Raw genomic sequence first — 22981 nt, forward strand, 5'->3', positions numbered from 1 at the left:
GAGGGTTGTAGGGGCTGGAGGAGGTTACAGTGATGGGGAGGGTTGTAGGAGGTTACAGAGATAGGGTGGGTTGTATGGGCTGGAGGAGGTTACAGAGATAGGGAGGGTTGTAGGGCTGGAGGAGGTTACAGAGATAGGGAGGGTTGTAGGGGCTGGAGGAGGTTACAGAGATAGGGAGGGTTGTCGGGGCTGGAGGAGGTTACAGAGATAGGGAGGGTTGTAGGAGCCGGAGGAGGTTACAGAGATAGGGAGGGTTGTAGGGGCTGGAGGAGGTTACAGAGATAGGGAGGGCTGTAGGAGGTTACAGAGACAGGGAGGGTTATAGGGGCTGGAGGAGGTTACAGAGATAGGGAGGGTTGTAGGGGCTGGAGGAGGTTACAGAGACAGGTAGGGTTATAGGGGCCGGAGTAGGTTACAGAGATAGGGAGGGTTGTCGGGGCTGGAGGAGGTTACAGAGATAGGGAGGGTTATAGGGGCTGGAGGAGGTTACAGAGATAGGGAGGGTTATAGGGGCTGGAGGAGGTTACAGAGATAGGGAGGGTTGTAGGGGCTGGAGGAGGTTACAGAGATAGGGAGGGTTGTAGGGGCTGGAGGAGGTTACAGCGATAGGGAGGGTTGTAGGGGCTGGAGGAGGTTACAGAGATAGGGAGGGTTGTAGGAGCTGGAGGAGGTTACAGAGATAGGGAGGGTTCTAGGGGCTGGAGGAGGTTACAGAGATAGGGAGGTATGTAGGGGCAGTAGGAGGTTACAGAGATAGGGAGGGTTGTAGGGGCTGGAGGAGGTTACAGAGATGGGGAGGGTTGTCGGGGCTGGAGGAGGTTACAGTGATGGGGAGGTGCGAGGCCATGGAGGGATTTGAAAACAAGGATGAGAATTTTGAAATCCACATCTCATTTCCAGCCAAGTCTTTATTTAACTCGGAATTACAAAGAGGTGCCGAGAGAGAGATCGGGCGGGTCTGGCAGTGTGCCAGTCGAAGGCGGACGAAAGGTTAAACACTTCCCTCTGAGCTTCCAGCCGCCACTATCACAGGATCACTTTCAGATCAGTCCTGTTCAATTGCAGCGAGGTCAAAATTACCTTCCCATCGACGGTCATCGGATTCGTATTGAGCCTGAAAGAGCAAGAACATAAATCACATCACATCGAATGTCCCGTGTGATAGTACGATTCATTCTGTAACACCTTCCACTTCACAGAGCGCCGCACTGTCGGAGGGGCAGTACTGAGGGAGCGCCGCACTGTCGGAGGGGCAGTACTGAGGGAGCGCTGCACTGTCAGAGGGGCAGTACTGAGGGAGCGCTGCACTGTCGGAGGGGCAGTACTGAGGGAGCGCCGCAGTGTCGGAGGGGCAGTACTGAGGGAGCGCCGCACTGTCAGAGGGGCAGTACTGAGGTAGCGCCGCACTGTCGGAGGGGCAGTACTGAGGGAGCGCTGCACTGTCAGAGGGGCAGTACTGAGGGAGCGCTGCACTGTCGGAGGGGCAGTACTGAGGGAGCGCCGCACTGTTGGAGGGGCAGTACTGAGGGAGCGCCGCACTGTCGGAGGGGCAGTACTGAGGGAGCGCCGCAGTGTCGGAGGGGCAGTACTGAGGGAGCGCTGCACTGTCAGAGGGGCAGCACTGAGGGAGCGCTGCACTGTTGGAGGGGCAGTACTGAGGGAGCGCCGCACTGTTGGAGGGGCAGTACTGAGGGAGCGCCGCACTGTCGGAGGGGCAGTACTGAGGGAGCGCCGCAGTGTCGGAGGGGCAGTACTGAGGGAGCGCCGCACTGTCAGAGGGGCAGTACTGAGGTAGCGCCGCACTGTCGGAGGGGCAGTACTGAGGGAGCGCCGCACTGTCGGAGGGGCAGTACTGAGGTAGCGCCGCACTGTCGGAGGGGCAGTACTGAGGGAGCGCCGCACTGTCGGAGGGGCAGTACTGAGGGAGCGCCGCACTGTCGGAGGGGCAGTACTGAGGGAGCGCCGCACTGTCGGAGGGGCAGTACTGAGGGAGCGCTGCACTGTCGAAGGTGCCATCTTTCGGATGAGATGTTAATCCGAGACCGCATCTGCTCTCTCAAGATCCCGTGGCATTATTTCGAAGAAGAGCAGGGGTCCTGGGGCTAGTATTTATCGCTTAACAGCAATAAAAAACAACCAAATGATCTGGTCAGTATCACATTGCGGTTTGTGGTTGCTTGCTGTCCGCACATTGGCAGCCATGTTCCCTACGTTACACTTCAAACAAAGCACCCACTGACTGTGAAGCGCTTTGGGACGTCCTGAGGTGGTGAAAGGTGCTGGAGAAAGACAAATCTCCTCTCCCTTTACACGGTTTATTCCCCTTGTGATCGCGCGATACGTTCAGTCACATTCTCTCCCACCTCCAGACTCACCAGATACGCTGCAGTCGATTACAGGTCTTTATCAGGTTGGCAAAATAGGGAACTGATCGATCGGTAAAGGAATTTCCAGCCACGTACAGGCGCTGAATGGTACGGTTCACGCAGAGGGCGGTGACCAATTCTTCACAAACCGCATCGGTTGCACCGGTAAACCCGAGCCTGTGGAGCAGAGGGAGTGAATCAGCACCAAGTGAAGGGGTGGGGGAGCGAGGGAGTGAATCAGGGCCGAGTGAAGGGAGAGAGGGAGTGAATCAGGGCCGAGTGAAGGGGTGGGGGAGAGAGGGAGTGAATCAGGGCCGAGTGAAGGGGTGGGGGAGAGAGGGAGTGAATCAGGGCCGAGTGAAGGGGTGGGGGAGAGAGGGAGTGAATCAGCACCAAGTGAAGGGGTGGGGGAGAGAGGGAGAGAATCAGGGCCGAGTGAAGGGGTGGGGGAGAGAGGGAGTGAATCAGGGCCGAGTGAAGGGGTGGGGGAGAGAGGGAGTGAATCAGGGCCGAGTGAAGGGGTGGGGGAGGGAGTGAATCAGGGCCGAGTGAAGGGGTGGGGGAGAGAGGGAGTGAATCAGGGCCGAGTGAAGGGGTGGGGGAGCGAGGGAGTGAATCAGGGCCGAGTGAAGGGGTGGGGGAGAGAGGGAGTGAATCAGGTCCGAGTGATGGAGTGAGGGAGCGGAGGGAGAGAGGGAGTGAATCGGCACCGAGTGAAGGGGTGAGGGAGCGGAGGGAGAGAGGGAGTGAATCAGGGCCGAGTGAAGGGGTGAGGGAGCGGTGGGAGAGAGGGAGTGAATCAGGTCCGAGTGAAGGGGTGAGGGAGCGGAGGGAGTGTGGTAAACCACTTTTGTCGTTCACTATAGTTATCACTGTTATATCGTTATCACTGTTTACACTGTTGTATCACTATACGAGGTCGCCTCTTGTCACGCTGTTATACCTGGGCTGAACACTGCTGACTCCGCCCATGGCTCCACCTACCTGCCCAGGTATAAAGGTGGTCGACTGGCTGGTATTCCTCCTTGTTGGATCCGATCACCCACGAGGGATGGGCTCTGTTATTTAGCCAATAAAAACCTATAGTTACTTTCTTAACTCGTCGCTTTTCATTGGATGAATTGATAGGTATATCAGGGAGAGAGGGAGTGAATCAGGTCTGAGTGAAGAAGTGGTGGAGCGGAGGGAGAGGGGGAGTGAATCAGCGCCGAGTGGGGGAGAGAGGGAGTGAATCAGGGCCGAGTGACGGGGTGGGGGAGAGAGTGAGTGAATCAGGACCGAGTGGAGGGGTGGGGGAGAGAGGGAGTGAATCAGTGCCGAGTGAAGGAGTGGGGGAGCGAGGGAGAGGGGGAGTGAATCAGTGCCGAGTGAAGGGGTGAGGGAGCGGAGGGAGTGAATCAGGTCCGAGTGAAGGGGTGAGGGAGCGGAGGGAGAGAGGGAGTGAATCAGCGTCGACTGAAGGAGTGGTGGGGCGGAGGGAGAGAGGGAGTGAATCAGTGCCGAGTGAAGGGGTGAGGGAGCGGAGGGAGAGAGGGAGTGAATCGGCGTCGAGTGAAGGGGTGAGGGAGCGGAGGGAGAGAGGGAGTGAATCAGGACCGAGTGAAGGATTGGTGGGGCGGAGGGAGAGAGGGAGTGAATCAGGTCTGAGTGAAGAAGTGGTGGAGCGGAGGGAGAGGGGGAGTGAATCAGCGCTGAGTGAAGGAGCGGAGGGAGAGAGGGAGTGAATCAGGGCCGAGTGAAGGAGTGGGGGAGCGGAAGGAGAGGGGGAGTGAATCAGGTCTGAGTGAAGGAGTGGGGGAGCGGAGGGAGAGAGGGAGTGAATCAGTGCCGAGTGAAGGGGTGAGGGAGAGAGGGAGTGAATCAGGTCCAAGTGAAGGGGTGAGGGAGCGGAGGGAGAGAGGGAGTGAATCAGCGCTGAGTGAAGGAGTGGTGGAGCGGAGGGAGAGGGGGAGTGAATCAGCGCCGAGTGAAGGAGTGGGGGAGAGGGGGAGTGAATCAGCGCCGAGTGAAGGAGTGGTGGGGCAGAGGGAGAGTGAATCAGTGCCGAGTGAAGGAGTGGTGGGGCAGAGGGAGAGGGGGAGTGAATCAGCGCTGAGTGAAGGAGTGGTGGAGCGGGGGGAGAGGGGGAGTGAATCAGCGCCGAGTGAAGGAGTGGGGGAGAGGGGGAGTGAATCAGCGCCGAGTGAAGGAGTGGTGGGGCAGAGGGAGAGGGGGAGTGAATCAGTGCCGAGTGAAGGGGTGAGGGAGCGGAGGGAGAGAGGGAGTGAATCAGCGCTGAGTGAAGGAGTGGTGGAGCGGAGGGAGAGGGGGAGTGAATCAGCGCCGAGTGAAGGAGTGGGGGAGCAGAGGGAGAGGGGGAGTGAATCAGCGCCGAGTGAAGGAGTGGGGGAGCAGAGGGAGAGGGGGAGTGAATCGGCGCCGAGTGAAGGAGTGGTGGGGCGGAGGGAGGGAGTGAATCAGCGTCGAGTGAAGGAGTGGTGGAGCGGAGGGAGAGAGGGAGTGAATCAGTGCCGAGTGAAGGAGTGGTGGGGCGGTACACAAGAGCGCGGGGATCGCCTCACTCACCCCAGCTTGTGGATCCGGCTGCTCTGGAGGCCGACCACCAATTGCCTGATTCCCGCGTCTCCCACATTATTCCCGTCCAGTATCAGCCACCGTAGCATTGGGTGGACCTTTAGCACTGTCGCCAGTCCTGGTGTGCAGGCTGCCGTCAGACGATTATTTTCTAGCCTATGTGTGTGTGTGCGTGGGGAGAGAGATGGTCAGAGACAGAGAGCGAGTCTAACAGAAAAACAACCTCCCCATCCACGTGTTCCATCCCGCTCTTAGCTCCAGACTCAACCATTCTCAATGTTCCCCTGACCAGCCTCCCACCCCCCCCCCTCCGGAAACTGCAGATCATCCGACAGTTGAAATTCAGTGGCGGACATTTAAGGAGATATTTCATAACTCTCAGCAAAAATCTATTCCCGTGAGAATGAAAGATTTTAAGAGAAGGGAGCACCATCCGTGGCTAACTAAGCAAATAAAGGATGGTATCAAATTTAAAACAAAGGCATACTACATTGCCAAGATTGGTGGGAGACCAGAGGATTGGGAAATTTTTAAAAACCTTCAAAGGATGACTAAAAAAGTAATAAAAAGAGAGATGAATTATGAGAATAAACTGGCAAAAAATATTAAAACAGACAGTAAGAGCTTCTACAGGTATATAAAAAGGAAGAGAGTAGCTAAAGTAAACTTTGGTCCCTTAGAGGATGACTGGGGAATTAATAATGGGGAACAGGGAAATGGCAGAGACTCTGAACAAATATTTTGTATCTGTCTTCACGGTAGAAGACGCTAACAACATCCCAATAATGGATAATCAAGGGGCCACAGGGAGGGGGGAACTAAAGACAATCACTATCACTAAGGAAATAGTACTTGGTAAAATAATGGGACTAAAAGACGACAAGTCCCCTGGACCAGATGGCCTACATCCCAGGGTCTTAAAGGAAGTGGCTGCAGAGATAGTGGATGCATTGGTTGTAATCTACCAAAATTCCCTGGACTCTGGAGAGGTCCCAGTGGATTGGAAAACCGCAAATGTAACGCCCCTATTTAAGAAAGGAGGGAGAGAAAGCAGGAAACTCTAGGCCAGTTAGCCTAACATCTGTTGTTGTGAAAATGCTGGAGTCCTTCATTAAGGAAGCAGTAGCAGGGCTTTTGGAAAATCATAATGCAGTCAAGCAGAGTCAGCATGGTTTTATGAAAGGGAAATCATGTTTAACAAATTTGCTGGAGTTCTTTGAGGATGTAACGAGCAGGGTGGATAAGGGTGAGCCAGTGGACGTGGTGTATTTGGATTTCCAGAAGGCATTCGATAAGGTGCCACATAAAAGGTTACTGCATAAGATAAGAGCTCACGGTGTTGGGGGTAATATATTAGCATGGATAGAGAATTGGCTAACTAACAGAAAGCAGAGAGTCGGGATAAATGGGTCATTTTCAGGTTGGCAGACGGTAACTAGTGGGGTGCCACAGGGATCGGTGCTGGGGCCTGAACTATTTACAATCTACATTAATGACTTGGATGAAGGGACCGAGTGTAATGTAGCCAAGTTTGCGGATGATACAAAGATGGGTGGGAAAGCAAGTTGTGCAGAGGACTCAAAGAATCTGCAAAGGGATATAGACAGGCTAAGTGAGTGGGCAAACATTTGGCAGATGGCATATAATGTGGGAAAGTGCGAGGTTATCCACTTTGGCAGGAAAAATAAAAAAGCAAATTATTATTTGAATGGAGAGAGATTACAAAATGCTACAGTTCAGAGGGACCTGGGGGTCCTTGTGCATGAAACACAAAAAGTTAGCATGTAGGTACAGCAAGTAATCAAAAAGGCAAATGGAATGTTGGCCTTTATTGGAAGGGGGTTGGAGTATACAAACATAGAAGATAGGAGCAGGAGTCGGCCATTCGGCCCCTCGAGCCTGTTCCGCCATTCAGTGAGATCATGGCTGATCATCCAAATTCAGTACCCTGTCCCTGCCTTCTCCCCATATCCCTTGACCCCTTTAGCCAAAAGCAGGGAAGTCCTGTTACAACTGTACAGGGCGTTGGTGAGACCACACCTGGAGTACTGCGTACAGTTTTGGTCTCCTTATTTAAGGAAGGATATACTTGCATTGGAGGCAGTTCAGAGGAGGTTCACGAGGTTGATTCCGGAGATGAAGGGGTTGTCTTATGAAGAAAGGTTGAGCAGGCTGGGCCTATACTCATTGGAGTTTAGAAGAATGAGAGGGGATCTTATTGAAACATATAAGATACTGAGGGGGCTCGACAAGGTAGATGCAGAGAGGATGTTCCCCCTCCTGGGAAAATCTAGAACGCGGGGGCACAGTTTTAGAATAACGGGTCGCCCTTTTAGAACGGAGATGAGGAGGAATTTCTTCTTTCAGAGGGTCGTAAATCTGTGGAATTCTCTGCCCCAGAGAGCCGTGGAGGCTGGGTCATTAAATACATTTAAGGTGTAGACAGATTTTTGCAAGATAAGGGAGTGAAGGGTTATGGGGAGCGGGCAGGGAAGTGGCTTTGAGCCCAAGATCAGCCATGATCTAATTGAATGGCGGAGCAGGCTCGAGGGGCCGAGTGGCCTGTTCCTGCTCCTATTTCTTAGGATCTTATGTTGTAACTCCGCTGCCCAGAGTCCCAACTCGCACCAAGTTCCGTTCACCAATCATCACCTCGAGCCCCACAACCCTCCCTATCTCCGTAACCTCCTCCAGCCCTACAACCCTCCCTATCACTGTAACCTCCTCCAGTCCCTACAACCCTCCCTATCTCTGTAACCTCCTCCAGCCCAACCCTCCCTATCTCTGTAACCTCCTCCAATCCTACATCCCTCTCTATCTCTGTAACCTCCTCCAACCCTACAACCCTCCCTATCTCTGTAACCTCCTCCAGCCCCTACAACCCTCCCTATCTCTGTAACCTCCTCCAGCCTCCTTCAACCCTCCCTATCTCTGTAACCTCCTCCAACCCTACAACCCTCCCTATCTCTGTAACCTCCTCCAACCCTCCCTATCTCTGTAAACTCAAGCCCCTACAACCCTCCCTATCTCTGTAACCTCCTCCAGCCCCTACAACCCTCCCTATCTCTGTACCCTCCCCCAACCCTACCTCTCTGTAACCTCCTCCAGCCCCTACAACCCTCCCTATCTCTGTAACCTCCTCCAGCCCTACAACCCTCCCTATCTCTGCAACCTCCTCCAGCCTCTACAACCCTCCCTAACTCTGTAACCTCCTCCAACCTCTACAACGCTCCCTATCTCTGTAACTTCCTCCAGCCCCTACAACCCTCCCTATCTCTGTACCCTCCTCCAACCCTACCTCTCTGTAACCTCCTCCAGCCCCTACAACCCTCCCTATCTCTGTAACCTCCTCCAGCCCTACAACCCTCCCTATCTCTGTAACCTCCTCCAGCCCCTACAACCCTCCCTATCTCTGTAACCTCCTCCAACCTCTACAACTAGGGTTGCAAAGGGGTGGAAAGTTTCCGGTAAATTTCCGGAAATTTTCCACGGGAAGTTTAGCTTGGGAATTTTGCCCAAAAAAGCACATGCTAGCATAATATTGTTTTTTTTGTATTTCTTTCTTTTTTTTTTCCACAGGTCCTCTCTTAAAATTACTAACAGAGATGGAATCTTAATTATTAAGGAATTTCTTAATCAATATATGTTTATCTTCTTACTTGGCTTGTTTTAATAATTACAAGTTTTGTGTGTGACTGTGAACAAATGTGTCCTGATTGGTTGGATGAGTGGATGAGCGATTAGCTCCCTCTATTTGTAATATTTGCATATCGAATTGTGATTGGCCTGCAGGCATCTGTAAGACTGCTATAGTTTTTTTAAGATCCAGGTTAGGGGTCCTGAGGGAAGTCATTTTGTTTTCTGCTGATGTTGTGATGATGCAGTAAGTAAATCAGACTTTATACCAAATAAACCAGTTACTTGTTGAACTCTGTTGTCCTTCAATTTAAAATATACAAAATAATACACTATTGGTGATGTAGCGTCGTGTGTGTACAGGTCATGCTTCCATCACATGGAGCATCAGCAAAAATGTACTCACCCTGTTGCAATCGTGCTGATCGACCGCAGTTCGACACAGAGATGAATGCCCTTTATTTCTCTGCATAGAACAATGCCACGTTTACCGTCGGATGTGTGGAAGCATTTTACCCCAGGCATTAAAGATGGAAAGACTGTGTACATGTGCAAACACTGTAGAAAGCCATATGTAAAGAATGCCACAAAGATGCAGCAGCATTTATCCAAATGCAACAACTTCACTCAAAGCTCACAGCAGTCAGCCCAGAGTTCCTCTGCTTCCATTCAAGAAGATGATGGTTCTCATTCAGCATCAGGCTCCTTATCATCAGCAACTCCTGGCCCACTTGGAAGGTTCTTTGATACAATGGATAACCATAGCCAGAAGAATGCAGATGAGTGCCTTGCTCGAGCTGTATATTGTGGTAAACCACTGTTATACCTGTCTGTATGTGTATGTGTATTCCACTAGGTACAGGTCTGGACATGCCTCGGCTGACTCCTCCCACTATTCCAGGTATATAAGTGACTACCTCCCAGTCCCTTAGTATTCTGGACGGGTCGACCACTCGAGACAAGACCTTCATTCTGTAGTTAATAAAAGCCTGGTTGTTACTCGCTTAACCTCAGTCTTTTGAGTAATTGATGGCGCATCAATTTTATTAACTAAATTTTTTATAATGGAGAAGATCCTCACACCAGCATGCCTGGACCTGGACAGTCGGGAAGCGGACGCTTCCACCAAGTTTGCTCACTGGCTCATGTGCTTCGAGGCATTCCTGACTGCCTCCACTGCGGTCGTAACGGATGCGAACAAACTGTCTGTCCTGATCTCCAAGGTGAACCACCGAGTGTACTCAGTCATCCGGGACGCGACCTCGTACACAGCCGCCCTCCAGCTCCTCAAGACCCAGTACACGCGCCCTGTGAACGAAGATTACGCCAGGCACCTCCTGGGGAGTCGCAAGCAACAACCTGGGGAATCGACTGAGGAATACCTCCAAGCACTGTCCGTGCTTGGCCGGGCTTGTGGGTGTAAGGCGGTAACGCCCACTAAGTACACGGAGGAACTGATCCGGGATGCCTTCGTAGCGGGCCACAGGTCCAACTACACCCGACAGCGACTGCTGGAGCAGAGCGACCTCACCCTCGACAAAGCCTCCGAAATCGCACTAACGCTGGACGCAGCCTTCCGGGGCATGGATGCCTACTCCTCTGCACCGTGGACGCCGCGGGGAACGACAACCTGGGACACGGTAGGACAGCCCCATAGCACCGTGCCACCCCAGCCACAGCCCAACAACGGCCCAACCACCGCAGCAGTGTCCCAAAGCCAGACAGCAGTATCCCAAGGCCAGAAATGCTACTTCTGTGGCCAGGCCAAACACCCCAGAGCGCGCTGCCCGGCGAAGAATGCGACCTGCTCGGGCTGCGGGAAAAAGGGACACTACGCTAGCGTCTGCAAGGCCAAAGCCACCCCGAACGCCAGCAGCGCCGCGTGTGGGCCGTGCGAGCCGCCATCTTGGGCCCCCAACAGCGCCGCGTGTGGGCCGTGCGGGCCACCATCTTGGGCCTCCCCAGCCATGTGCGAACCACCGCAGCAGCAGCCATCTTGGACGACTCCAGCCACATGGGAATCATGGACGCCGCCATCTTGGACACCAGCCGGGACGCAGCAGGCCGCCAACCCCTCCCCCATCTGATACCCGCAGCGACACACCGACCCCTACGCTGGCCTCTGTTACGCTGGACCAAACGAGACCGCACCAACTAGCTCGGTCCAAAATGGACGTTAAGGTAAACGGCCATGCAATAAACTGCCTTTTTGACTCCGGGAGCACAGAGAGCTTCATCCACCCCAACACGGTGCGGCGTTGCTCTCTCCCAGTCCTGCCTGCGCACCAGCGGATTTCTATGGCCGCCGAGTCCCAGTCAGCGGACATTGGCGGCTACTGTGTGGTGACACTAGTAGTAGACGGGACTGTGTTCAATAATTTTAAACTCCTGGTCCTGCCCCAACTTTGCGTTGCCGTTCTACTGGGGTTGGATTTCCAGTGCCACCTCAAAAGCGTTATGATGGCGTACGGTGGCCCCCTCCCCCCACTCACAGTCCGCAGCCAGCAGCCTCCAAATTGCCCGCCGCGCACCAGATGCAACCTCTCCACACTCAGAGTCCCACCCCCCCCACTGTTTGCTAACCTCACCCCCGACTGTAAGCCCATCGCCACAAAGAGCAGGCGATACAGTGCCGGGGACAGGGTTTTCATCAAAACCGAAGTGGAGCGGCTCCTGAAGGAGGGGATTATTGAGGGCAGCTCCAGCCCCTGGCGAGCCCAGGTTGTGGTCGTTAAGACCGGCGAGAAACAACGCCTGGTCATCGACTACAGCCAAACAATAAACCGCTACACCCTGCTGGACGCCTACCCACTCCCCCGCATAGCTGACATGGTCAACCAGATCGCGCAGTACCGCGTCTTTTCGACCATTGACCTGAAATCAGCATACCACCAGCTCCCCATCCGCCCCGAAGACCGCCAGTATACTGCTTTTGAGGCAAACGGCCGCCTCTATCACTTCCTTAGGGTTCCCTTTGGCGTTACCAATGGGGTCTCCGTCTTCCAAAGGGAGATGGACCGGATGGTCGATCAAAACGCGCTGCAGGCCACTTTCCCTTACCTAGACAATGTGACCATCTGCGGCCATGACTTGCAGGACCATGACGCAAACCTCGAGAAATTCCTCCGCACCGCCCAACTCCTGAACCTGACATATAACAAGGAGAAGTGCATATTCCGCACAGACCGCCTCGCCATCCTTGGCTGTGTTGTGGAACACGGGGTCATCGGTCCCGGACCGGATGCGTCCCCTTATGGAACTCCCACTGCCCCACTGCCTAAAAGCTCTGAAGAGGTGCCTAGGGTTTTTTTCCTACTACGCCCAGTGGGTCCCCTACTATGCAGACAAAGCCCGTCCGCTGATCAAATCCACCTCTTTTCCCCTGATGGCAGAGGCCCGCTCGGCCTTCCACCGTATCAAGGAGGACATTGCCAAAGCCACCATGCACGCAGTGGACGAATCCATCCCCTTCCAGGTGGAAAGCGATGCGTCCGACTTCGCTCTGGCCGCCACCCTTAATCAGGCGGGGAGACCTGTGGCATTCTTCTCACGAACCCTCCAGGGCCCGGAGACCAGACACTCCGCGGTCGAGAAGGAGGCCCAGGCTATTGTGGAGGCTGTGCGTCATTGGAGGCACTACCTGGCCGGAAAACGATTTACCCTGCTCACTGACCAGCGTTCAGTTGCTTTTATGTTCAACAACAAGCAGAGGGGCAAAATCAAAAATGACAAGATCTTGAGGTGGAGAATCGAACTTTCCACCTACAATTACGAGATCTTGTACCGGCCCGGGAAGCTCAATGAACCCCCGGATGCGCTATCGCATGGCACCTGCGCCAGCGCGCAGATCGATAGGCTGAGGGCCCTCCACAATGACCTCTGCCACCCGGGGGTCACCAGGTTCTTCCACTTCATTAAGGCCCGCAACCTGCCTTACTCCATTGAGGAGCTCAGGACCATGACCAAGAACTGCCAAGTCTGCGCTGAGTGCAAACCGCACTTTTATAGACCAGAGCCCACCTGATAAAAGCCACTCGCCCTTTCGAACGCCTGAGCGTCGATTTTAAAGGGCCTCTCCCCTCCTCCGACCGCAATGTGTACTTCCTCAACATCATTGACGAGTACTCCCGTTTCCCGTTCGCTATCCCCTGCCCGGACATGACCAGTGCCACGGTCATTAAATGTCTGAACAGCCTCTTCACCCTGTTCGGTTTCCCCAGCTATATCCATAGCGACCGGGGCTCATCGTTTATGAGCGACGAACTCCGCCAGTACCTGCTCGCTAGGGGTATAGCCACAAGCAGGACCACCAGTTACAACCCCCGGGGGAACGGACAGGTGGAAAGAGAGAATGCAACAGTTTGGAAGGCCGCCCTACTAGCCTTAAAGTCTAGGGGCCTTCCGACCTCCCGCTGGCAGGAGGTGCTCCCCGATGCGCTCCACTCGATTCGGTCACTGCCACCAATGCCACCCCTCACGAGAAAATGTTTGTCTTCCCAAGGAAGTCCACATCGGGGACAGCGTTACCGCCATGGCTGACGTCCCCAGGGCCGGTACTACTGAGAAGACACGTGAGGACCAATAAAACGGACCCCCTGGTCGAGAGGGTCGACCTCCTCCACGCCAACCCCCAGTACGCTTACATTGCGTACCCGGACGGGCGGGAGGACACAGTCGCCATACGAGACCTCGCACCCTCGGGGACCGCTGTAACCCACTACCCATTACCACCCCCCCCCCCCAACAACACCCTCGGGGACCGCTGTAACCCACTACCCATTACCACCCCCCCCCCACAACACCCCTCGGGGACCGCTGTAACCCACTACCCATTACCACCCCCCCCCACGACCCGATATCCAACCCCAGCAGCCGGCTCGCCTTGGACCGTCACCCACGAGGACTACACTCCAGTGCCCCAGCCTACACGGGACGCGACGCCGGAAGCTCCACCACCCTTGCCGTCGCCACGTCGATCACAGCGGCAGACAAGACCTCCGGAGAGACTCCAATACACGAACTTTTAAATACACTTCACCCCGCCGGACTCATTTTTAAACAAGGGGTGAATGTGGTAAACCAGTTATACCTGTCTGTATGTGTATGTGTATTCCACTAGGTACAGGTCTGGACATGCCTCGGCTGACTCCTCCCACTATTCCAGGTATATAAGTGACTACCTCCCAGTCCCTTAGTATTCTGGACGGGTCGACCACTCGAGACTAGACCTTCATTCTTTAGTTAATAAAAGCCTGGTTGTTACTCGCTTAACCTCAGTCTTTTGAGTAATTGATGGCGCATCATATATGCAACAGGCTCACCACTCATGCTCACAGCCAATGTGTACTGGAAGAGATTTTTCAATGTTATTCGCCCTGCATACTGTCCTCCCACCAGACATGCTTTGTCTACTTATTTGCTGGAGACTGAGTATAACAGAGTCCACGGAAAGCTCAAAGAAACGATAGCGATGGCAGACTGTGTTGCAGTTATCTCAGATGGGTGGTCAAATGTACGAGGGGAGAGCATCATAAACTACATCGTCTTCACTCCTCTCCCAGTGTTCTTCAAGAGCACAGACACGAAGGACAACAGACACACAGGCACATACATTGCTGATGAGCTGAAAGCGGTCATCAATGATCTTGGATCACAAAAGGTCTTTGCAGTAGTTACTGACAATGCTGCGAATGTGAAGGCTGCTTGGGCTCAAGTGGAGGAGGCCTACCCTCATATTATGTCTATTGGGTGCGCAGCTCATGGGCTTAACCTGCTCCTCAAGGACATCATGGGTTTGAGAACCATGGAAACACTGTACAAGAGAGCCAAGCAAGTTGTTAAGTATGTCAGGGGAAAACAGGTAGTTGCAGCAACCTACAACTCCAAGCAAATGACAAAGAACAAGAACACCACACTGAAGCTGCCCAACAACACTAGATGGGGTGGTGTTGTCATAATGTACAACAGCCTTCTGGAGGGTAAGGAGTCGCTGCAAGAAATGGCAATATCCCAGTCTGGGGATATGGAAACCACCATCAAGAAAACACTGCTGGATGATGTGTTTTGGGCGAGAGTGGTTAGCAGCCTTAAACTACTCTCACCAGTAGCATCTGCAATTGCTCAGATTGAAGGAGATGACGCTGTCTTGTCAGATGTTCTCAGGCTTTTTACTGATTTAAAAGAACAAATCAGCATTGCCCTACCCACATCCCTGCTGCTCAAAGCAGAGGAGAAGGCAATTGTTCAATTCATACAGCCGCGTCAAGAATTTTGTGTCAAGCCGATTCATGCTGCAGCATACATGCTGGACCCAAAGCATGTTGGGCGACCAATACTTTCTGGAGAACAGATCAACAGCGCTTACAGTGTGATTTCTACCCTCTCACACCATCTCAATCTGGATGTGGGCAAAGTTCTGGGAAGTCTGGCAAAGTTCTCTACCAAGCAAGGTCTTTGGAATGCGGATGGGATATGGGAATCATACAAGCATATCAGTGCACATACCTGGTGGAAGGGACTTTGTGCATCTGAGGCCCTGTCACCTATTGCATCGGTGATACTCCAAATCCCACCTTCATCAGCGGCCTCTGAACGAAACTGGTCACTTTTTGGGAATACGCATACAAAGGTGCGCAACAGGCTGACTAACAAGAGAGTGGAGAAACTGGTGGTTATCCGGGCGAACCTACAACTTATTGAGCCAGATACAGAAGTGTCCACCACACAGCTAGACACTGACACAGAGGAGGAAATGGACACGTCAGAGCCAGAGTCAGAGAATCAGGAGGAGCAATGAGGAGTAGAAGACTCAGAAGACTCATGAGTAGAAGACTCAAAGGGACAAAATAAGGACAAATTACAGGTTAAATAAGCTGATGCTCTTTTTATTTTATTTTAGATGGGTCTTTTTTGGGGGAGTTCAATAAAGTTCAAAATTATAACCCAAATAAAGTTTTGAAAGCCTGTTTTTATTTGTATGGAACAGTATGTCTATTTTGACGACAAAGATAATATAAGGGTCAGAGAATTCCCATAAATTCCCCAAATTCCCGAAAATTCCCATGGAAAGTTTCCTCTTTTAAAAATTCCCAGAATTTTGCAACCCTATCTACAACGCTCCCTATCTCTGTAACTTCCTCCAGCCCCTACAACGCTCCCTATCTCTGTAACCTCCTCCAGCCCCTACAACCCTCCCTATCTCTGTAACTTCCTCCAGCCCCTACAACCCTCCCTATCTCTGTAACCTCCTCCAGTCCCTACAGCCCTCCCTATCTCTGTAACCTCCTCCAGTCCCTACAACCCTCCCTATCACTGTAACCTCCTCCAGTCCCTACAACCCTCCCTATCTCTGTAACCTCCTCCAGCCCTACAACCCTCCCTATCACTGTAACCTCCTCCAGCCCCTACAACCCTCCCTATCTCTGTAACCTCCTCCAGCCCCTACAACCCTCCCTATCTCTGTAACCTCCTCCAGCCCCTACAACCCTCCCTATCTCTGTAACCTCCTCCAGCCCTACAACCCTCCCTATCTCTGTAACCCCCTCCAGCCCCTACAACACTCCCTATCTCTGTAACCTCCTCCAGCCCCTACAACCCTCCCTATCTCTGTAACCTCCTCCAGCCCCTACAACCCTCCCTATCTCTGTAACCTCCTCCAGCCCTACAACCCTCCCTATCTCTGTAACCTCCTCCAGCCCCTACAACCCTCCCTATCTCTGTAACCTCCTCCAGCCCCTACAACCCTCCCTATCTCTGTAACCTCCTCCAGCCCCTACAACCCTCCCTATCTCTGTAACCTCCTCCAGCCCCTACAACCCTCCCTATCTCTGTAACCTCCTCCAGCCCCTACAACCCTCCCTATCTCTGTAACCTCCTCCAGCCCCTACAACCCTCCCTATCTCTGTAACCTCCTCCAGCCCCTACAACCCTCCCTATCTCTGTAACCTCCTCCAGCCCTACAACCCTCCCTATCTCTGTAACCTCCTCCAGCTCCTACAACCCTCCCTATCTCTGTAACCTCCTCCAGCCCCTACAACCCTCCCTATCTCTGTAACCTCCTCCAGCCCCTACAACCCTCCCTATCTCTGTAACCTCCTCCAGCCCTACAATCCTCCCAATCTCTGTGCCTTCCTGCAGCCCTACAACCCTCCCTACCTCTGTAACCTCCACCAGCCCTACAACCCTCCCTATCTCTGTAACCTCCTCCAGCCCCTACAACCCTCCCTATCTCTGTAACCTCCTCCAGCCCTACAACCCTCCCTATCTCTGTAACCTCCTCCAGCTCCTACAACCCTCCCTATCTCTGTAACCTCCTCCAGCCCCTACAACCCTCCCTATCTCTGTAACCTCCTCCAGCCCCTACAACCCTCCCTATCTCTGTAACCTCCTCCAGCCCCTACAACCCTCCCTATCTCTGTAACCTCCTCCAGCCCCTACAACCCTCCCTATCTCTGTAACCTCCTCCAGCCCTACAACCCTCCCTATCTCTGTAACCTCCTCCAGCTCCTACAACCCTCCCTATCTCTGTAACCTCCTCCAGCCCCTACAACCCTCCCTATCTCTGTAACCTCCTCCAGCCCTACAACCCTCCCTATCTCTGTAACCTCCTCCAGCCCCTACAACCCTCCCTATCTCTGTAACCTCCTCCAGCCCCTACAACCCTCCCTATCTCTGTAACCTCCTCCAGCCCCAACAACCCTCCCTATCTCTGTAACCTCCTCCAGCCCCTACAACCCTCCCTATCTCTGTAACCTCCTCCAGCCCCTACAACCCTCCCTATCTCTGTAACCTCCTCCAGCCCCTACAACCCTCCCTATCTCTGTAACCTCCTCCAGCCCCTACAACCCTCCCTATCTCTGTAACCTCCTCCAGCCCTACAACCCTCCCTATCTCTGTAACCTCCTCCAGCTCCTACAACCCTCCCTATCTCTGTAACCTCCTCCAGCCCCTACAACCCTCCCTATCTCTGTAACCTCCTCCAGCCCCTACAACCCTCCCTATCTCTGTAACCTCCTCCAGCCCTACAATCCTCCCAATCTCTGTGCCTTCCTGCAGCCCTACAACCCTCCCTACCTCTGTAACCTCCACCAGCCCTACAACCCTCCCTATCTCTGTAACCTCCTCCAGCCCCTACAACCCTCCCTATCTCTGTAACCTCCTCCAGCCCTACAACCCTCCCTATCTCTGTAACCTCCTCCAGCTCCTACAACCCTCCCTATCTCTGTAACCTCCTCCAGCCCCTACAACCCTCCCTATCTCTGTAACCTCCTCCAGCCCCTACAACCCTCCCTATCTCTGTAACCTCCTCCAGCCCCTACAACCCTCCCTATCTCTGTAACCTCCTCCAGCCCCTACAACCCTCCCTATCTCTGTAACCTCCTCCAGCCCTACAACCCTCCCTATCTCTGTAACCTCCTCCAGCTCCTACAACCCTCCCTATCTCTGTAACCTCCTCCAGCCCCTACAACCCTCCCTATCTCTGTAACCTCCTCCAGCCCCTACAACCCTCCCTATCTCTGTAACCTCCTCCAGCCCCTACAACACTCCCTATCTCTGTAACCTCCTCCAGCCCTACAATCCTCCCAATCTCTGTACCCTCCTGCAGCCCTACAACCCTCCCTACCTCTGTAACCTCCACCAGCCCTACAACCCTCCCTATCTCTGCAACCTCCTCCAGCCCCTACAACACTCCCTATCTCTGTAACCTCCTCCAGCCCTACAATCCTCCCAATCTCTGTACCCTCCTGCAGCCCAACCCTCCCTACCTCTGTAACCTCCACCAGCCCTACAACCCTCCCTATCTCTGCAACCTCCTCCAGCCCCTACAACCCTCCCTATCTCTGTAACCTCCTCCAGCCCCTACAACCCTCCCTATCTCTGTAACCTCCTCCAGCCCTACAACCCTCCCCATCTCTGTAACCTCCTCCAGCCCCTACAACCCTCCCTATCTCTGTAACCTCCACCAGCCCTACAACCCTCCCTATCTCTGCAACCTCCTCCAGCCCCTACAACCCTCCCTATCTCTGTAACCTCCTCCAGCCCCTACAACCCTCCCTATCTCTGTAACCTCCTCCAGCCCTACAACCCTCCCCATCTCTGTAACCTCCTCCAGCCCCTACAACTCTCCCTATCTCTGTAACCTCCACCAGCCCTACAACCCTCCCTATCTCTGCAACCTCCTCCAGCCCTACAACCCTCCCTATCTCTGTAACCTCCTCCAGCCCCTACAACCCTCCCTATCTCTGTAACCTCCTCCAGCCCCTACAACCCTCCCCATCTCTGTAACCTCCACCAGCCCTACAACCCTATCTGTGTAACCTCCTCTAGCCCTACTCCGTGGAGAAGTGAAATGATGGCACCCTGTTAACTCACTGTATGATTTCAATTTTGCAGCCAGGGTCCTTCAGTCCCTCGGAGAGTTGCTGTACCCCGGCATCGCCCAGCTCATTCCTGTTCAAACTCAGGCCGATAATCGAGGGGTTCGAGTCCAGTGTGGACATCAGATCTTCCGTGCAAGCGGACGTCAGACTGTTCCTGGTTAGACTTGAGATCAGAGAGAATCGGGATCAACCGAACAATACACAGCAGGAACGCCATTCATCCCCTCGAGCCTGTTACGCAGGAACAGGAGGAGGCCATTCAGCCCTCGAGCCTGTTACACAGGAACAGGAGGAGGCCATTCAGCCCCTCGAGCCTGTTACACAGGAACAGGAGGAGGCTCATTCAGCCCCTCGAGCCTGTTACACAGGAACAGGAGGAGGCCATTCAGCCCCTCGAGCCTGTTACACAGGAACAGGAGGAGGCCATTCAGCCTCTCGAGCCTGTTACACAGGAACAGGAGGAGGCCATTCATCCCCTCGAGCCTGTTACACAGGAACAGGAGGAGGCCATTCATCCCCTCGAGCCTGTTACACAGGAACAGGAGGAGGCCATTCAGCCCCTCGAGCCTGTTCTGCAATTCAATGAGATCATGGCTGATTTGCGACCTAACTCCATACACCCGCCTTTGCCCCATCTCCCTTAATACCTTTGGTTAACTAAAATCTATCAATCTCAGATTTAAAATTAACAATTGATCCAGCATCTGTTGTTGTTTGCGGGAGAGAGTTCCAAACTTCTCCCGCCCTTTGTGTGTAGACGTGTTTCCTAATTTCACTCCTGAAAGGTCTGGCTCTAATTTTTAGACTCTGCCACCTAGTCCTCGACTCCCCAACCAGCAGAAATAGTTTCTCTCTATCTACCCTATCTGTTCCCCTTAATATCCTGAAAACTTCGATCAGATCTAAATTCCAGGGAATACAACACTAGTTTCTGTAATCTCTCCTCATAACTTAACCCTTGGAGTCCGGGTATCATTCTGGTAAACCTACGCTGCACTCCCTCCAAGACCAATATATCCTTCCTAAGGTGTGGTGCCCAGAACTGCTCCCACTGCTCCAGGTGTGGTCTAACCAGGGTTTTGTACAGCTGCAGCATAACTTCTACCCCCTTGTATTCTGCTCCTCAGGACTTCCCAAAGTGCTTTACAGCCAATGAAGTACTGTACATTTGAAATTTATTCACTGTATTCAATGTGGGAAACACAGCAGCCAATTTGCGCACAGCAAGCTCCCCGAAACAGCAGTGTGATAGTGACCAGGTAATCTGATCTTCCTTGAGGGATAAATATTGGCCACAACACCGGGGAGAACTCCCTACCCACTCTTCTTCGAAATAGTGACATAGGATCTTTTACGTCCACCTGAGAGAGCAGATGGGGCCTCGGATTAATGTCTCATCCGAAAGACGGTACAGCAATCCATCAGTACGGCCACTCCGACAGTGCAGCGCTCCCTCAGTACTGCCCCTCCGACAGTGCAGCACTCCCTCAGTACTGCCCCTCCGACAGTGCGGCACTCCCTCAGTACTGCCCCTCCGACAGTGCGGCGCTCCCTCAGTGCAGCCCCTCCGACACTGCGGCGCTCCCTCAGTACTGCCCCTCCAACAGTACAGCGCTCCTTCAGTACTGCCCCTCCGACACTGCGGCGCTCCCTCAGTACTGCCCCTCCGACAGTGCGGCGCTCCCTCAGTACTGCCCCTCCGACAGTGCGGCGCTCCCTCAGTACTGCTCCTCCGACAGTGCGGCGCTCCCTCAGTACTGCCCCTCCGACAGTGCGGCGCTCCCTCAGTACTGCCCCTCTAACAGTGCGGCGCTCCCTCAGTACTGCCCCTCCGACAGTGCGGCGCTCCCTCAGTACTGCCCTCCGACAGTGCGGCGCTCCCTCAGTACTGCCCCTCCGACAGTGCGGCACTCCCTCAGTACTGCCCCTCCGACAGTGCGGCGCTCCCTCAGTACTGCCCCGCCGACACTGCGGCGCTCCCTCAGTACTGCCCCTCCGACAGTGCGGCGCTCCCTCAGTACTGCCCTCTCACAGTGCGGCGCTCCCTCAGTACTGCCCCGCCGACAGTGCGGCGCTCCCTCAGTACTGTCCCTCCGACAGTGCGGCGCTCCCTCAGTACTGACCCTCCGACAGTGCGGCACTCCCTCAGTACTGACCCTCCGACAGTGCGGCGCTCCCTCAGTACTGACCCTCCGACAGTGCGGCGCTCCCTCGGTACTGACCCTCCGACAGTGCGGCGCTCCCTCAGTACTGACCCTCCGACAGTGCGGCGCTCCCTCAGTACCGACCCTCCGACAGTGCGGCGCTCCCTCAGTACTGCCCCTCCGACAGTGCAGCACTCCCTCAGTACTGCCCCTCCGACAGTGCAGCACTCCCTCAGTACTGCCCCTCCGACAGTGCGGTGCTCCCTCAGTACTGACCCTCCGACAGTGCGGCGCTCCCTCAGTACTGACCCTCCGACAGTGCAGCGCTCCCTCAGTACTGCCCCTCCGACAGTGCAGCACTCCCTCAGTACTGCCCCTCCGACAGTGTGGTGCTCCCTCAGTACTGACCCTCCGACAGTGCAGCGCTCCCTCAGTACTGCTCCTCCGACAGTGCAGCGCTCCCTCAGTACTGCCCCTCCGACAGTGCGGCGCCTCCTCAGTACTGCTCCTCCGACAGTGCGGTGCTTCCTCAGTACGGCCCCTCCGACAGTGCAGCGCTCCCTCAGTACTGCCCCTCCGACAGTGCGGCTCTCCCTCAGTACCGCCCCTCCGACAGTGCGGCGCTCCCTCAGTACTGCCCATCCGACAGTGCAGCTCTCCCTCAGTACTGCCCCTCCGACAGTGCGGCGCTCCCTCAGTACTGACCCTCTGACAGTGCGGCGCTCCCTCAGTACTGCCCGTCCGACAGTGCAGCTCTCCCTCAGTACTGCCCCTCCGACAGTGCAGCACTCCCTCAGTACTGCCCCTCCGACAATGCGGCGCTCCCTCAGTACTGACCCTCTGACAGTGCGGCGCTCCCTCAGTACTGCCCGTCCGACAGTGCAGCTCTCCCTCAGTACTGCCCCTCCGACAGTGTGGCTCTCCCTCAGTACTGCCCCTCCGACAGTGCTGCGCTCCCTCAGTACTGCCCCTCCGACAGTGCAGCGCTCCTTTAGTACTGCCCCTCCGACAGTGCAGCGCTCCCTCAGTACTGCCCCTCCGACAGTGCGGCGCTCCCTCAGTACTGCCCCTCCGACAGTGCGGCGCTCCCTCAGTACTGACCCTCCGACAGTGCGGCGCTCCCTCAGTACTGACCCTCCGACAGTGCAGCACTCCCTCAGTACCGCCCCTCCGACAGTGCAGCGCTCCTTCAGTACTGCCCCTCCGACAGTGCAGCACTCCTTCAGTACTGCCCCTCCGACAGTGCAGCGCTCCCTCAGTACTGCCCCTCCGACAGTGCGGCGCTCCCTCAGTACTGCCCCTCCGACAGTGCGGCGCTCCCTCAGTACTGACCCTCTGACAGTGCGGCGCTCCCTCAGTACTGACCCTCCGACAGTGCGGCGCTCCCTCAGTACTGACCCTCCGACAGTGCTGCGCTCCCTCAGTACTGCCCCTCCGACAGTGCAGCGCTCCCTCAGTAGTGCCCCTCCGACAGTGCGGCGCTCCCTCAGTACTGACCCTCCGACAGTGCGGCGCTCCCTCAGTACTGACCCTCCGACAGTGCAGCACTCCCTCAGTACCGCCCCTCCGACAGTGCAGCGCTCCTTCAGTACTGCCCCTCCGACAGTGCAGCGCTCCCTCAGTACTGCCCCTCCGACAGTGCAGCACTCCTTCAGTACTGCCCCTCCGACAGTGCAGCGCTCCCTCAGTACTGACCCTCCGACAGTGCGGCGCTCCCTCAGTACTGCTCCTCCGACAGTGCGGCGCTCCCTCAGTACTGCCCCTCCGACAGTGCAGCGCTCCCTCAGTACCGCCCCTCCGACAGTGCGGCGCTCCCTCAGTACTGCCGCTCCGACAGTGCGGCGCTCCCTCAGTACTGCCCCTCCGACAGTGCAGCGCTCCC

The 22981-nt window shown here is 54.9% G+C and overlaps 1 protein-coding gene across 1 annotated transcript in view; it reads right to left on the minus strand.

The window, feature by feature from the left end:
* Nucleotides 1–847: 847 nt before the first annotated feature.
* Nucleotides 848–22981, minus strand: part of LOC147092223 (NACHT, LRR and PYD domains-containing protein 3-like) — a 77488-nt gene continuing 55354 nt past the window's right edge. The window contains exons 8-11 of the mRNA XM_085975887.1: nucleotides 18948–19118; nucleotides 4932–5096; nucleotides 2376–2543; nucleotides 848–1114 (exon numbers count right to left, since the gene is read on the minus strand). Of these exons, the coding sequence (XP_085832013.1) occupies nucleotides 1027–1114; nucleotides 2376–2543; nucleotides 4932–5096; nucleotides 18948–19118 (592 nt within the window). The 3' untranslated portion in view covers nucleotides 848–1026. The remainder of the gene's footprint in view (nucleotides 1115–2375; nucleotides 2544–4931; nucleotides 5097–18947; nucleotides 19119–22981) is intronic.

Source organism: Somniosus microcephalus, unplaced genomic scaffold (genome assembly GCF_052327205.1).
Source record: "Somniosus microcephalus isolate GS21.2 unplaced genomic scaffold, FLI_Smic_1.0 unresolved_chr2, whole genome shotgun sequence".
Classification (NCBI taxonomy): Eukaryota; Metazoa; Chordata; class Chondrichthyes; order Squaliformes; family Somniosidae; genus Somniosus; species Somniosus microcephalus.